This window comes from Culicoides brevitarsis, chromosome 3 (genome assembly GCF_036172545.1).
Source record: "Culicoides brevitarsis isolate CSIRO-B50_1 chromosome 3, AGI_CSIRO_Cbre_v1, whole genome shotgun sequence".
Classification (NCBI taxonomy): domain Eukaryota; kingdom Metazoa; phylum Arthropoda; class Insecta; order Diptera; family Ceratopogonidae; genus Culicoides; species Culicoides brevitarsis.
Genome location: NC_087087.1, coordinates 25836535 through 25852268, shown reverse-complemented (window position 1 = coordinate 25852268; position 15734 = coordinate 25836535). Strand labels below are relative to the sequence as shown.

The window sequence follows — 15734 nt, the reverse complement described above, 5'->3', positions numbered from 1 at the left end:
CATGGATGGACCACATTGAATTGATTGAAAATCTTACCAAAAACGAGATCATCTGCAAAAGAGAGCAACAGGAAACATATGTGAGAAAAATAAAGAGTATGTTAACCTTTACCTGATCATCACGTGCATCGCATGCATTGCAACTGCGTCAGAGGTCAATGCTTCGTGCCGCAATCTTGAATGAATCAACTTACTCAGGACAGCCGGAGATTATGTTAATACACTTAACACCAATCAAGAATTTTTAAATGGTTTTGCCTTCTGGCAGTTTTTTTTCTTCTTCGCTGACACCCAACCCCGATTTGTTTTTTTTTTCGCAAAATGAATTTATATGGTTATCTATGCGAAAAAAGGAAGAAATCAGGATGGACGAAAGAAAGAAGTATTTAATGAAAAAATAAAATCGTCTCACGCGATGATAAAGGGTGGTGTAAAATCACGCGAGCTACTTAATTACTTTTTTTCCTTAATTTTTTGCGTTTCGCGTGAAGTTTGAGTGATTTGAAGAAAGATGATGATGATGATTAACCACGCTGATTTTCTCACGAGTTTTTTTTTTTGAACGAATCAACGCTAAAAATTAAATAACCGGTTTAAAATTAAGAAGATCCCTTTGTTGATATTTCTTAAAAAAAAAAAAAGAAATGACAATCAAAGAGAAGAGAATAGAAACAAAAGACGAACTTACGTTTATTTTAATCAAAGGACGTCAAAGAAGAATCTTTTTCTCACCCTTCGCCGTTATTTGGTAGTAATAATAAGACAATATCTGGTTACTGTAACGCCACGCCGTACTTCCTGGTCTACATTTTATTCTAATTTGCGTTACCTTTGTTCGTTGTTGATCTTTCCTCTTGTTCTTTTTCTTGAGAGGATGAATTTGAATTATTAGAGAAGTTAAAAAAAATTTGTTATGTAACCCTTTCTTATTAAACGTTAAAGGGATGTTTCTTATTTGAAGGTCGTTGATGATCTTTAAGAAAATTTCTCATGGATTTTTCGTTTGAAAAAAATCAACTTACCACAAAAGTCGCTCTTAGGTCCGAAAATCATTAAGTTTAAGAATCACGACTTCCTTTTAAAATAAAAATGCTTCTGGCTACCACTTTTTTCTTTTGGTTTAAGTACTTATTCTTTTCCAAACTGTAATCACCAAAAAATGCAGAACATCTGTGTCGTTTTTAAAACTTTAAAAAAATATGTTATTATTATCCATTTAGTGGTCATGTACATTTATTATGTGTTTTATGCTTTACAAACAAGGTGTTCCTCCTCGTTGTTGTCCTGTACTTGGCAAGTAATTGCCTTAACAAATATTTAAACCCTACAAAAAAAAAATAAAAATTCTGTATGATAAAAATCGCAAACAATTTAATTTTGCCTCAGCGAACCATCGTCCGAGAGAACGACCAAAAGCTGTAATAAAAAAAGGATAACAATGTTTTAAGTACTGCAATTTATTTCTTTTTTTTTTGTCGCCGTGTTCCGTGTGTGTGTGCGGTAAAAATATTTAGCATGACAATTAAGTGCAAAAATATGAAAATAATGTTTGTGTAAAATGTTATCAATTAGTGTCGCCGCCGCACAATTCCTCCAGTGTGTGTCGTGTAATTTTTTAGCTGGGGGTCTACATGAAGCAAAGTGACACCAAGCAATCATTATTGCACGCGAATTAATGCTTGTTCACATTTTTTCGCCAAGTGTGTGTGTGAATGTGTGGAATTATCACGTGTTGCGTCGACGACTTGAGTACTTTTGCTTGTTGATCCACATATTTTGCGTTATTATGTGCGAGAGTGCATTATAAATTATTACTTTTGTTTGTAAATAATGAAATAGGTGCTTTTAAGTTTTTTTTTGTTGCGTTTAGTAAACTTGTTCGTTAGACAATCGCGAATCGAATCGTTAACTATTGGACGGTTTTGCCTTGACATAATATTTTAAGATATTTGTCAAAGTTTGTTAATGTGTTTTTTTAAGCGATTAGTGAATGTTTTTGGATTCAGGGGACTACAATTAAATTTTTTTGCTAATTTTTCCTTTTTTTGAGAAATTTTAATGATTTTTTCCAAATTCCAAGTAAATTTCTAGTTGACAAAATAAAAATTTTTAAAAATTTTATTTTAAATTAAAAAAAAGATTTTTTATTAGATTTTTAAATTTTAAATTAGATTTTTAATTAAATTAATACCTATTCATATTTAAAGAATGATATTAAACTTAGTTCTTTTTGTGTCATTTAGAAAAAAAAAATTTTAAACTTTTGATTCAGAAATATGAAAAAAACATTTTATGCGCCATTAATACTCTAATTCTAGCCAAAAAAAAATAATGAAATTTGAAAAATACCAAAAACTAGCCTGGATTTGAAAAAACTGATACTTAAAAACTAAATATTGAGTAACTTACCTGTTTTTCTTCATTATTTTCGGATATTCTTAAAAAAATTAAAAAGTTTCTACGAGATTGATCAAACTTAGAATTTGCTGCTTTTTAGCTGTTTACGATTTTTGTGAATCCTTTTTGCTCATATTTGCACCTTTTTGCTATTTTTCCTTCAGATCTTCATGAATCTCGAGTCAATTTCATGTTTTTCTTCAATTTTATCAAAAATAAATCTCTGAATAAGAGCTTAAAATCATAAAATTTGTAAAATTTCTCACCTCTGTTTACTTTTCTGCTCCACGCGCCAATCCAAGATGGCGGATTTGATCATTTGACGTTTGTTTGTTATTGTTATTGATCGTCGCTTAACCAAAAAATTCAAATCAGCCGTTATTTATTCAGATCATCGTCAAATTTTAAAATTTTTTACCACACACGACAAAAAAAGGCTTAAAATTTCACACTTCCCTTTCATTATTATTTTTATTGATTCCAATCCCATTATTAATATTAAGTTTATTATCAACATTAGAGTCCCTCCTAAGACTTTACAAAAGAAATACCGAAAAAAAAATAAACAACAACAAAGACACCTGATATTCCGATTATTATTATAATATTATTGCTTAGAGGAGGATACCGAAGCGCAAAGCAAAGCAAAACATAAAATAGCATAAATTTTACAAAAGGTACAAGAAAGGTTATTGGGATCACGATAACATAATTTACTATATCATTCGGCTTCTTCTCTTTTTTTTTTGCCTTTATTCACATTCATACATAATTCCTCATCATCAGTGCATTGCATCATAGCACGAAGCAAGAAAAAAAAACGACAGAAAAAATAAATCCTCTCGCAATGAATGAAATATTATAGTGTTGATAAACCGTGTATTCATAATATTTTTGTATAATCCCTTTTTGTATTATTATTTTTTTTCTGTTTCTGGTTGGAAGTTGTTTCAATTTTCAACAATCGTGATACAAATCAATGAATTTATTTTATTGTTATTGTGAACCAATTTTTCGATTGGCATCTGTTCAATATGTTTGTACGGGAATTTTTAAACACGCGTCTTTCTTTTATTTTTCTGTTTTTTTAATGTTAAAAGGGTTAATCGAGATCAAAATTATTTATTACTTTTTAACAATATATTCCTCAGTTTAACATAATAATTGTACATAATAATAATAATATTAATAAAGAAACAGGTACCGAGGTCAATCGTTACACCTGATTTGATTCTCTCTCGTTTTTTTGTTCATATTTAAATTAATTGAAGAAACATTACGTTTTTTTTGTTGGTAAATAAATAAAAATACAAAACCACATAAATTTGTGTGTTCAATTGTTCGTTTAAACGACTACTTATGATGAGAGGTAGAAGAGAAGTGAATGTAAGATGTTCATATAACACAAGGTGCAATGTGTGATACGGCATGTTGATAGTCAGTTGTTCGGTAATTATTTTTGAAAATAAAAAGTTCTGACAATGCAAGTAAGATTTATGTTTCCTTTTTCCTGATTATTATTATTATTTTTATCATTATATCGCCAGTTTTTGTGATGTAATCATTTTGATATGAATTTTTTTAAAAAAATTTTATTTAAAAAATAAAAATTTTTATTAAAAAATAAAATCTTTATAATTTAAAAAAAATAATGATCTTGATATAATATTTTATAAATTTTTTTTTTAAAAAAAAAATTATTTAAATTATTTAAATTATTATTAAATTAAATTATTTAAATTTTTTTATTTAAAATATAAGAAAAATATTTTTTTATTTTATTAAAATAAATTGAAAAAAATATGATCCTTATTTTTTAAATTTTATAAGTTTTAAAATTATTATTATTATTTAATTTTTTTTTAAATATATCTGTATGAAAATATTTTTATTTTTATTAAAAAAATTAATTCATTAAAATAAAAAATATATAATAAAAAATAATAAATAATTTAAAAATTATTATGTATTTATAATTAAATTTTTAAAAAATTTATAAAAAAAAATTTATTTTATTTTTATTTTAATAAAATATATATATATATTTTTTTTTTTTTTTGTTAAATATACCAACAAAATATATCTTGCAATAAAATCAAATAATAAAACATTTCAACATATACATTTTTTTAAAAAAATATACAATGCCGTTTTACAAGTATTTGATAAAAATATTGCCTTACAACCGGAAAAAAATGTATCAGTTCAATATTTTATACAAGTTTCAATAAATATTCAAAATAAAAAAGTACAAAAAAATATTTAGATTTGCAGATGTTGTTGTTCCAAAAGCCACACAAGCAATATTTTATTACATTTATACATATTACACTTATCTTCTTACTCTATAATATATGTTATATACTCAAATAAGGCAAATAAGATACGCGTCGTATATGTATATTTATTTATTCAAGTGCATTGTACGCAAATATTGTTATAATAATAATAAAGTAATATGTACTTGTCTAAAATAAAATGAAAAAAAAATTTACATTTGCAGTGTTGTTGCTTGTTGTTGCCTTATTTCGTTGCTGCTGCTGCTGTGTATTTATCTTATCTGTGTCTGATATCAATTAATTTGATGTATTCATACTTGAATGTCGTTGGGTGCTTGTAACAAATTTTTTCTGTTACTTTAATTTTTTTTAATGAAAATTGATTTATTTCATTCAGTCCTTTTTCTCACGACGACGACGACGAGATATTATTAAGACAGCTGATGCTCCTCATCCTTTTTCTTTTATTTTATTGCTCGCTCTCGTTATTTTAATATTTTTTTTTCGAACCAAGAAAAAAATTAAAGAATTCTTTCTTCTTCTTCGCCGTTGTGCAAAACTGTAACTAATGTATTTATTAAAGGAATGAGGAAAAAAAATAAAAGAATTAGATCCTGTTTCAATTTAATACATTACAACATTGTCTGAATGACTGAAGCAAGAACAATGCGAGCGAAAAAAAATTCAATGAATAATATAAAAGGGTTGATTAAGAAAAAAAAATGTAATATAATGATATGCGAAGAGAGAAAAAATCTGTTGAACTCCTCGTCAAGTATCTGTTATTTTTATTTTTTTGCTTCTCTTGTAAGTTCCTCTTGTTGTTAGAACAATTTGAAGTGAGTTTTGATTAAAAATTCCTCTGTCTCGATTTAAATTTTCTCTACAAAAAAAAGGTCAAGATCGTTATCTACTGAGAAATTTAAAGATTATTAAAAATTTATTCAAAAAAAAAATCAATATTAATTTTTTTTTTTTTTGTTAATTCCAGGTGAACGCCCGTACAAATGCCACTTACAGGATTGCGGACGTGCATTTATCCAGTTGTCCAATCTGCAGCAACACTTGCGGAATCACGATGCCCAAATTGAGCGTGCCAAAAATCGTCCGTTCCATTGCAATATCTGCGGCAAAGGTTTCGCCACTGAGTCTAGTCTCAGAACGCACACATCCAAGGTCAGTTATTTGTGTTTATTTTTTATTTTTTTGCGTGTTTTTTTTATTTTTTTTTAAATTAATTTTTTTTTTATTTTAAATCATTCATTCTTCTTTAAAAATTTTTAAATCTAATAAAGTTTTGTTTTTTGATTGATTTTTTTTTCTTTTCTCTCATTTATTCATTTTAAATACAAACAGTGCAATTCACAGAGCGGGGTATGTTTATTACAATTTTCTATATATATATATTCAGTATTTATTATTACGTATACTTATAAATATATATAATATAATTTTTTAATATATATCTTATATGGGCCCCTATCTCTCTGAATAGCGTTGATTTTTTAATATTTTTTTTAAATTTATTTTTTTAACATTTTTCACAAAATTATTTATTTTTTAAATAATTTATTAAAAAAATATTTTTTTTTAATTAAAAATTATTTAAAAATAATTATTTATTAAAAAATTATAATTTAAAAAAACTAAAGTAGTGGTCCTTATATAGTGGTGCCTTTATTATTTCGCTTTAAAATAATTTTTTTAGTTAGAATTTTTTACTAACATTTTTTTAAATAAAAAAAAATATAATAAAATTTAAACAAGTGTCAGAATCTAGAAGAGACAAAAAAAATCTTAAGTACCTCACTAATCAAATTAAATCTTCTTCGCAATTAAACCCGGTATTCATCATACTAACGTAACTTCCTTTTTTTATTCATTTATTTTTTTTAAGATTTTTCTGCGGACTAATTTATACAAAAAAAAAAATATATACAATTGCAACAACAAATTAAAATCGCAGTCAAAACAAATTAAAGAAAGCAAAGAAAAACGAAAAAGGACAACCTTGAATCCATTACCATTTCCATATTTTTTTTTCAATTTTATTTTAAAATAAACGCGGGGATCATCTTGAATTAAAAACGAAGAAAAAAAATTAAGGGACACGACGTAATTGACGAAAAAAGTCGTTTCTGTCGTATTCCATCAATAATAACGAAACGTTTGTTGCGCCACTTAATTTTTTTCTTCTTCTGCAGTCACGTCTGAGATGAAATGGCGGTACTTAAACATTCACGATGATAATAATTATTATTTTTTTTTTAAATTTTAATTTTCAAGCAATTAACGGACGTCTCGAAAAAATTTTTTTGCAAAAAAAAATTTAAAATCGATTGACAAACCTCGTTGATCCCCTTTAATCCAGTCTCGTTCAAAGGTAAAGTTGATTGACCACCTTCGACATAAATAAATCTCGGATGCGGTTTCCATTTCCATCCAAAGTCAAAAACATGCGAATCGAATAGAAAAAAAGGGATAAAAGTAGAAAATCCGCACATATTTTCTTGTTATTTTTTTTTACATTTCCTCTGATTCTGCAAAAGTTAGAACAATATGCTGGTCACAGCAGCAGCAGCAGAAAAAAAGTGTTGAACAAGTTTTTTTTTGCGTATTTTTCACATCTTGTTGCTTCTCTCGTCGTATCATCATCATGCGAAACAAGGGACAGTAGCAAAAAAAAAGTTGAAAAAAAATGTTAAACCATTTACTTCATTATGCTTTTCCCTAAACGACGACCAGCGACGACGACGATGCAAGGACGACGTGAAATGACTTGCAAGCACGTTCCAACCAGCAGGAAAAAGTTGAGAACGAGAACAACAAGTGTTAATGGATGGAAAAAAACGAACGATTTTTTTAGCATTTAAAAAAAAATTATTAAAAAATGCGTTTTTGTTCGTTTTTATTGTGAATTTTAAAAAAATAAAAAAAAAATATTTTTTAATAAATTTATGAAAAATTTTTATTTAAAAAAAATCGATAAAATTCATGAAATTAAGAAAAAAAAAAATAAAATAATAAAAAATTTTAATAAATTTTTATAAATATTTTTTGAAATTTTAATAAATTTTTTTCAAACTTTAAAGGAATTAAATAAATTTAAAAAAAAAAAATAAATTAATTTTTAATATTATTCTTAAATTTTTCGAATCTTAAAAAGTTGTTTTTAACAAAATTTTTAATATAAAATAAAAAATTTAAAAATTTTTTAAAAACTATATAAAAATTGCGAAAATTAAGAAAAATTCATGATAATAATAATTTTGAAAAAATTATAAAAAATTAAAAAAAAAATTAAAATTATTTTAAATTAAAAATTTTGTTAAAAACAACTCTTTAAGATTCGAAAAATTTAAGAATAATTAAAAAAAAAATAATTTAATTTAATTTATTTATTTAAATTAAATTAAAATAAAAATTAATTAAATTTTTAATGAAAAATTAAAATTTATAATTCAAGAAAATTCTTAAAAAAAATATTTAAAAATATTTTTAAAATCCTTTTAAAACAATTAAAATACGCTCAAGTCTCATATTTCACTCCATCAATTCTATCTCAATTTTTTTTTAACTTCCCGCATTTTTTCCACACAATATTTTTTGTCCTTCATTATATAATCTAATAGATAAACTTTATTAAACTGCTCTGTTTTTTGCTTCGTCTCTCTTGTGGTTAGACATTCACCAAATGTCCTGCATCGTCTTTCCTTCCAACGTTGCGTGAACCAAAGAGAGCAGCAAAAAAAAAAATAAACATGAATCTGTTTTCCGTTTTGTTCGCAATTCGGTTTACCAGTTTCGTGGTAACTTTTTTTTTATTCGAAAAACAATCGAACGAAAAAAAAATCTGTTTCTAATTATTCGAAGCAGAAAAAAAATAAAACAATGAATGGCAAAGTTTTTAATTACAAATTTTTTACTAACCCTTTACGTTATCATTATCCTAATTATTACTCATCATCAGCTACTCGTGAAAAACTTTTTTTTTTGTAACATGTTATTAAACAAAAAAAAAATCAATGGACTCATTCTTGAGGGTGGAGAAAAAAAACCTAAACTTTTTCTTGCGTGTGATATTCCTTGCATTTAAGTAAAAAAAAAGGGTTTAAAAAACTCGCGTGTAGATGATTACTCCATGAAAGTGCTATCATAATGATTATTAAGTATATAGAACAAAACAGAAAAAAAATAACTTGAACGCTAAACTGGTCATTTAATTTAAATAAAAAAAAATACTTTGTAACTTTGTGCATAATAAATTTCACACAGAAGTTATATGTAAAGAAGAAAAAAAAACACATAATCACTGGGTATTTTTATAACATGTCTGACAGTTTTGAAACAAATGAAAAATTAATGAAAACCGCACGAATGAAATATGGCAGCAAAAAGGAAATTGTCACTTTTGATGCATTTCACGTTGTTCTATCTGTAACAACGTGATGGGAAAACGACTCCCATGATGATTAATAACATAAAAATAGTTACAATGTTGGTAAAACTGATGGCGATAATTGTTAAAAGCAGTTAAAATTTATTTTTTTATTATTTTTTTGTAAAATATATGTATTTATATATGTTATACATTAATCGATATCTAACTCTTAACTTTAAATAAATAATAATAATGCAACATATACATTATATATTAAGTGCCTGATCAGCATGGGGGACAACTATGCCTTCTTTTATTACGTTTTTAACTTTACTATGTATCATTATGGAAAATGTGATGTGATGTGCATAACTATAATAACGAAGGAGCCAATTTATCAAGTTGTTGAAATAATTTTATAGCGTGCTGCGATTTTTATTTACCTAACTCTTCTCCATCCACAATTTTTATTTTTTTTTTACAAAATCAACAAAGTTGCCATTTTTTCAATTATTTCATAATCATAATAGTTATAGTAATAGTAATGATAATCATTTTCAACTTCAATAACAATTCAATATAATAAATGAAATAAGGTTTAATATTAATGATGATGATTATAACTTGATCCAGAGAGTCATGCAAGTTAAGAAAGAAGGTTAATTAGGTGTTATGTGCTTAAAATTCCTTCTTGCGTTCTTCGTTGCGCTGGCAAACACTTGACTTTTATTATTAATATATTTTTTCTTGCAAACTATGCAAGTTTTAAAGTTATGTACGAAAGTATATTTGAATAACAAGGAAAGAAAAAGTGTAGTTAAAAGTACATTAAGTTAAAAAAAAATTGTAAGCGATGTTTAAAGAGAAAAAAGAAAAGAAACACGTAAAAAATCGCCTACGCAGAAATAGTTTCGATGTGGGAAATTTTTCGCGCAAGTTTTGGATTAAGAAATATATTTAAATATTTTTTATAGTATTTTAAAGCTTAAATTTTTTTTTAATTCATTAAATAAATTGCTTGGTTTGGATTAATTGGAAGAGAATTTAAGCTTAAACTTTTAATTTTTATAATATATATTAAGAATAATAATATATATCATAACTTTTAACACTTTTTTATTTCGAATTTCCAACATAAATATATACATTAAATGATTTCTTTTAGTTACCTGCTTTACATCTACGATTTGAAAGTGACTTAATATTCTTGACATTCGATCGCTCATGTCTCACGACAATATATATTATAAAATTAAATATATTTAATATATATTATTAAATTATATATTTATTATTATATTATTTTTTAATATGATATAATAATATATAATAAAATTATATAAAATTTTAATGAACATTAATATTATATATTATAATTTAATAATAATAAAGTTCAAAATGCATATTTTTGCCAAGCTTAATTATAACTAAGTAAAATATATAATAAAAATATTTATAACAAATATTTATTTAATATTATTATCTATCTAAAATAATATATTTATTATTTTGCAACATATATAAACTAAATATATATGATGTTCAGTATAATATACTTACTACTTGAACTTGAGTTGAACAGAAGAATTTAGTTTAGGAAACCCGTTATTCCTTCTTTTTATTTTATTATTATTATTCTATACAAAAAAAGTTACAATCTCGCGCATATTTGTACTTTTTTTATGTATGTTGTTGCGCTTACAATATTATTATACAATTATAATCAATGAATGAATAGAAAAACTTCTGTCCTACTTCTGTAAATTTTTTGTATACAACAATTTTTATTATTATACATAATAAACTTAAATTAAAATTTGTTAAAGAAAAAAAAATTAAAACTAATCATCATTGACGATTTTTAATTTAAACTTTTTTTTTATTTGAAATAAAAAATTGTAAAACATTAATTAATAATAAAACAGAAAGAAATAGAAAAAAAGCAGCAGACAGGATGTAATTAATATGTAAGGGAGGATTTTATTTACTTTTTTAATTTCAATTTAATTTGTCGCCTAGATGCCCTTTTCTCTACTGTTTTCTCAACATATAGACTGGATTAATAATTTTTTTTTCATATATATTTTTTTATATAATATTCATGATAATTTTTGGATTAAAAATATCAACAGACAGAATAAAAAAAATAAATCCACTCAGAGATTGACTGTTTGACTTTTTATTTTCTGACAATCAAGGATTATTTTTTTACAAAAAAAAAAAAAATATATTAAAAAAAAATGTATGAAAAAAAATTAATCATAACAACATTTAATACGTTAACTTTTCCAGACTCTTGAACGAATACAATTAAATTTAACATACATTTTTTTATTATATATTTTCGACCCTTGCGACCTGATATTTTTATATTATTTAGATAACGCCTTTTTTTGCTCTGATTTTTTTTTTTTTTCAATTTTTTTTCATCGACATTTTTTTCTGTTCATCAATATTTACATTGTCGAACAACGAGCTGTTAATAATTCGTCGTCGTTCTTGTCTTGCTAGGGGGTAAATGTCACCCTTGTGAAAAAATCACAAATGAAAAAAAAATTAATACGACAACTATTTGAACAACATATCTAATATGCACCGCGTGAAGTAGTGAAATAAATACGTACAAGAAAAAAAATGCACTGCCCTCCGTACAATTTTTTTTCTACACACGTTTCTAACTAACAAAATGCAATTACAGTTCGGTATTGGTTGAATAGCAAAAAAAAAATGTTGTACGTGTGTATTTGAAGAAAAAAAGGTAAATAAAATACGCCTCACTGATTTTTAAATGAGTACTTAAATACTCTTTTATATTCAAATAAATGCCCGTAGAAAAAAAAAGAATGAATAATAATATTAAAATAAATATTTGAATGAATAAAAAAAAATCTTCCATTATTTGTGCGCATGGTAGATTGGTTGCATTTTACCATTTTATTGAGTCATCGTGCAAAATTAAATCAATTTTTGCGCCATTCTTCACTTAAAATACTTAGATCATCCCTATTCTAAACAGAAAAAAATTAAAAAAAAAATCGGAAGTAATTAAAAATTTCCTTGCACACCCAAGAAGATGACGACGACTGTCAACACTTTAAAAAAACGGCAAAAAATGTTGTTCTTCTAGTTCATTAGGTAGCAATTGAATTCATTTTTTGCTTTTTCCTTTCAATAATTTTTTATAATATTTTTTTGCATTTATTCTATAAAGAGAAAAAAATTGCAAAAGTCGTCATAATGATGATTGAATAGCAAAGAAGAAGGAAAAAAGAAGAGAAAATGTTATTAAATTAGTAAATCAATGGTCTTGTCATCGCAGCAGCTGCCTGCATTGCCATCACTCAATTAATTATTCGATTAGGTTTGAACGGATTTAAATAACAAAAAAAAAATGCGAATACTAATTATTCCTCGCACAGAGAAAAATTTATCGTTCTGTCCAAAAATCCAGCGAACGAGATGAAGAAACAATTAAGCAATTAAGTGAAAAACGAATGGCACTCAAACTCTTTCAAAACAATTTTTTTTTTGTGCACTGGAATGCACTAACAACAAGCAATGATAGAAAAAAACATCCAAGGTTCCCAATGTTATTTATGCAAAAACTACACAATTTTTCACTAAAAGCCGAACGAGTCTAGTAAATACGTTATACGCTTAAATAGCTATCTCATGTCTTTTTTGTCTTTTCTCTCTCTCTTTTGAAAATGTTGTGTTGTTACTGATGATGTTATATTGGCGAAACATGAAAATTTCACTTGCATTCCTTTTTTTCTTTCGTTGTTTGCTGTTGTTGAACAGCGCCAACAATGAAATGAATACAAAGCTTGGAAAAAAATGAGTCCAGATAAAAAAAAAATACAAGAAGTACCTAAAGAGAAATGGATGAAAAAAAATGTAATGACACTCTTTTTTCATCGTCGTTCGTGGCAATTGACGCCTTCAGAGAAAAAAGAATAAAAATTGTTTGAACAGGGTTGTTGGTCGTTAAGAGGTTCCTTTTATGAGCCTGCGAACCCTTTTCACTTGAACAAACAAAGTACGAGTGAATAAAAAATTATTTATGTTTAAAAAAAATGACTGCAAAGATAACAGCGACGTGCCTTCCTTCTGTTTGAGCAGGCAAAGCTCCATATTTAAGTGGATGTTTAATTACGAAAGAATTTAAAGAATTAAGTGCTACTGCTGGTGTGGTGTATTGCCGTTGAGACAATTTAAATAAAAAAATTATAGTGAGACATGAAAGTAAGCGTTAAAGGGATATAAAAGTGCATTTTTCGAAAAAGTTAGAGATTTTTTCGATTTCTAGATTTTTTTGTGATTCTGTATTAAAATTTCTACGGAAATTTTCACAAAAAAAAAAAATTGTTTAATAAAATTAATTGCTTCGTCGTCAGGTCTTCTTAGCTCATCAGGTCTTCTGGAGGTTATTCTTGCTGTATTTACAGGAAGTTATTCTTATTTATAAAATGGACAAACGCTGAACATAAACTGTTTGAAAATTGTCATTAGAATTAGATAGAACAGCATTACCTTGGTCTTAAACCTTTCTATGATACTTTTTTTGTTAAATAAATTTGGCATTTCGTACATATCTTTGAATTTTGCTATCCGGTATATGATATAACCTCAGTTTTTACATGCTGGATTACTTGTTTTCCAAATCGTTTAAAACAGCGTCACTTCATTTCTACTTTTAAAAAGTCGTATGTTGATTTTAAAGAGTATCTTTTCATTTTTTTGATCATATTTCAAAAGTTGTGCATTCCATCAGGTCTAAAAACTTTGACTCCTTGTTGAGGAACTATTTCTTTTTCGAACACATGGCTTACGGTAGAATATTGAGCTTTTGTTACTTTTCATAGTACTTACTTCATCTCTTTGAAGGTTCATTAGAGTGCTTTGATCTCCTACAGACAGTTTCATCCTTAAAATAAAGTTTAAAAAAATATTAAAATAAATCGAATAATAAAGAACTCTTACCTTAGTTTAAATACTTTTTAACAGACAGACCACATTACGTTTGTTACATCAATTTTTTTTTATTTAATCCTTTAAAACGCGAACGAAAAAAAAAACGCAAAAAAAGGTGTGAATAATTCTTTTTTTCACTTTTTCATCATCAAACATTCAAAAGATCACTCGACTCGACTCCATAAGTAAGTGGTAGAGTTATTGTTTACTCTTCACGTTCTTTTTTTTTGCCATTCATCCTCGTCGTTGTCCGTGCAAAAGATGAAGGCAATAAAAAAATGATATATTCACGTCACTTTTGTGCACGAAAATCGTCGAACGAGCGGCAATGAAAATATTTATGTTTTCACTTGGTTTTTTTCGTTGTTGTTGCTGTTGTCGGTGTTTGTGAGTTGAGCGTGTAAATATTAATGGGAAAAACACGTACAATCTGTTAAATGTCCTGAGATAACTTTATTTTTTTTAGACACGATGAGGGTTTGGGGATTTTTTTGTTGTGTTTGCATGAAACGTGTCATTTATTGGACAACATTGACTCTAATTGGTTTTATCTTTCTCTTCTTCTTCTTCGATTTGTTTACTGCGATTCTGACACTTGTTCAATAAAATTTAATTTTTTTGCATGTTTTTTGTCAATAATTCTCATTTTTATAAATATAAGTCATCAAATCAAATTTTTCCTGTATATTCATCTATTTTTGTCGGGGTGGCGGGATTCTTTCCTTTTTTGTATAATTACATATAAACCACGAACACACATAAAACTAAACAGGAACTACAGTTGCACCTTGGTGTGTTGCAGCAACATGCAGCTTTAATTGGAGGACCCAACGCAACGTCATGCCCCATCTGTCACAAACTCTTCTTAGGAGGCGAAGCGCTGATGGAACACATGAAGCATACGCACAAGGACCCTAATGCATCGGGTGTAGCCAGTAAGTTGAAAGAATTGAGATGGTTTTTGTTTTAATTTTTTTTTGTTGGATGAAGAAAAAAAAAATAATAATTTCTAACAATTAACACTAAAAATAAGTGCTTTTTTTGCTGGGATTTCATAATTTCTACTAACAAAAATACTAACAGAGCAGGTTCATAAAATAATTTCGTTTTTTTGGTAAAGTTAGAATTTTTGAAATGTGCACTGGGATAAAAAAGTAAAATTTCAATTGGGGAAAATATTTTGGTCTCTTAAATTGTCAACTGGGGAAAATTTAAAGACTAAACTAATAAATTGAAAAATAAAGAAATTTGTCTTAGGCAAACATTTCAAAATGCGCATTGGGAATAAATTTTAAAAATACGAATTTATGCAAGAGAGCAAAGGACAGATAGACGTGCTGGTGATATTCTGGATAATTTTGGAAAAATAAAGCGATTTTTAATTAATTGATTGAGTTTTCATAGTCATTGGGGTTACATTACATATTTTCAGTTCCAATGCACATTTTCATAAATTATTCTAAAACCATTAGAATATGCACTGGGCAAAAAAACTAAATATGCAATAGGACAAAAAATATTTTTTTTTGTTAAAAAATTAATTTAATTAATTAATAAAAAATTAAAATGCTTAAATAAATTATTAAATCTTAAAGAAAACTGCCTAAAAAATTTTAATCGCAAATTTCTGTCAATTTTTATGTCTTTAAAAATTATTTTATGAACCTCAAACTTGTAAAAAATTGAAATCTCTCGTTGAAAAA

The 15734-nt window shown here is 26.1% G+C and overlaps 1 protein-coding gene across 3 annotated transcripts in view; it reads left to right on the top strand.

Moving 5' to 3' along the window:
* LOC134834510 (uncharacterized) overlaps window positions 1-15734 on the top strand; it is a 54058-nt gene that overhangs the window by 34335 nt on the left and 3989 nt on the right. For 2 of the 3 annotated variants that reach the window (XM_063849220.1, XM_063849219.1), the window contains exons 6-8: window positions 5668-5852; window positions 6033-6050; window positions 14804-14966. In XM_063849220.1, coding sequence (XP_063705290.1) covers window positions 5668-5852; window positions 6033-6050; window positions 14804-14966 — 366 coding nt within the window. The remainder of the gene's footprint in view (window positions 1-5667; window positions 5853-6032; window positions 6051-14803; window positions 14967-15734) is intronic. The other variant, XM_063849221.1, reaches the window with a different exon arrangement.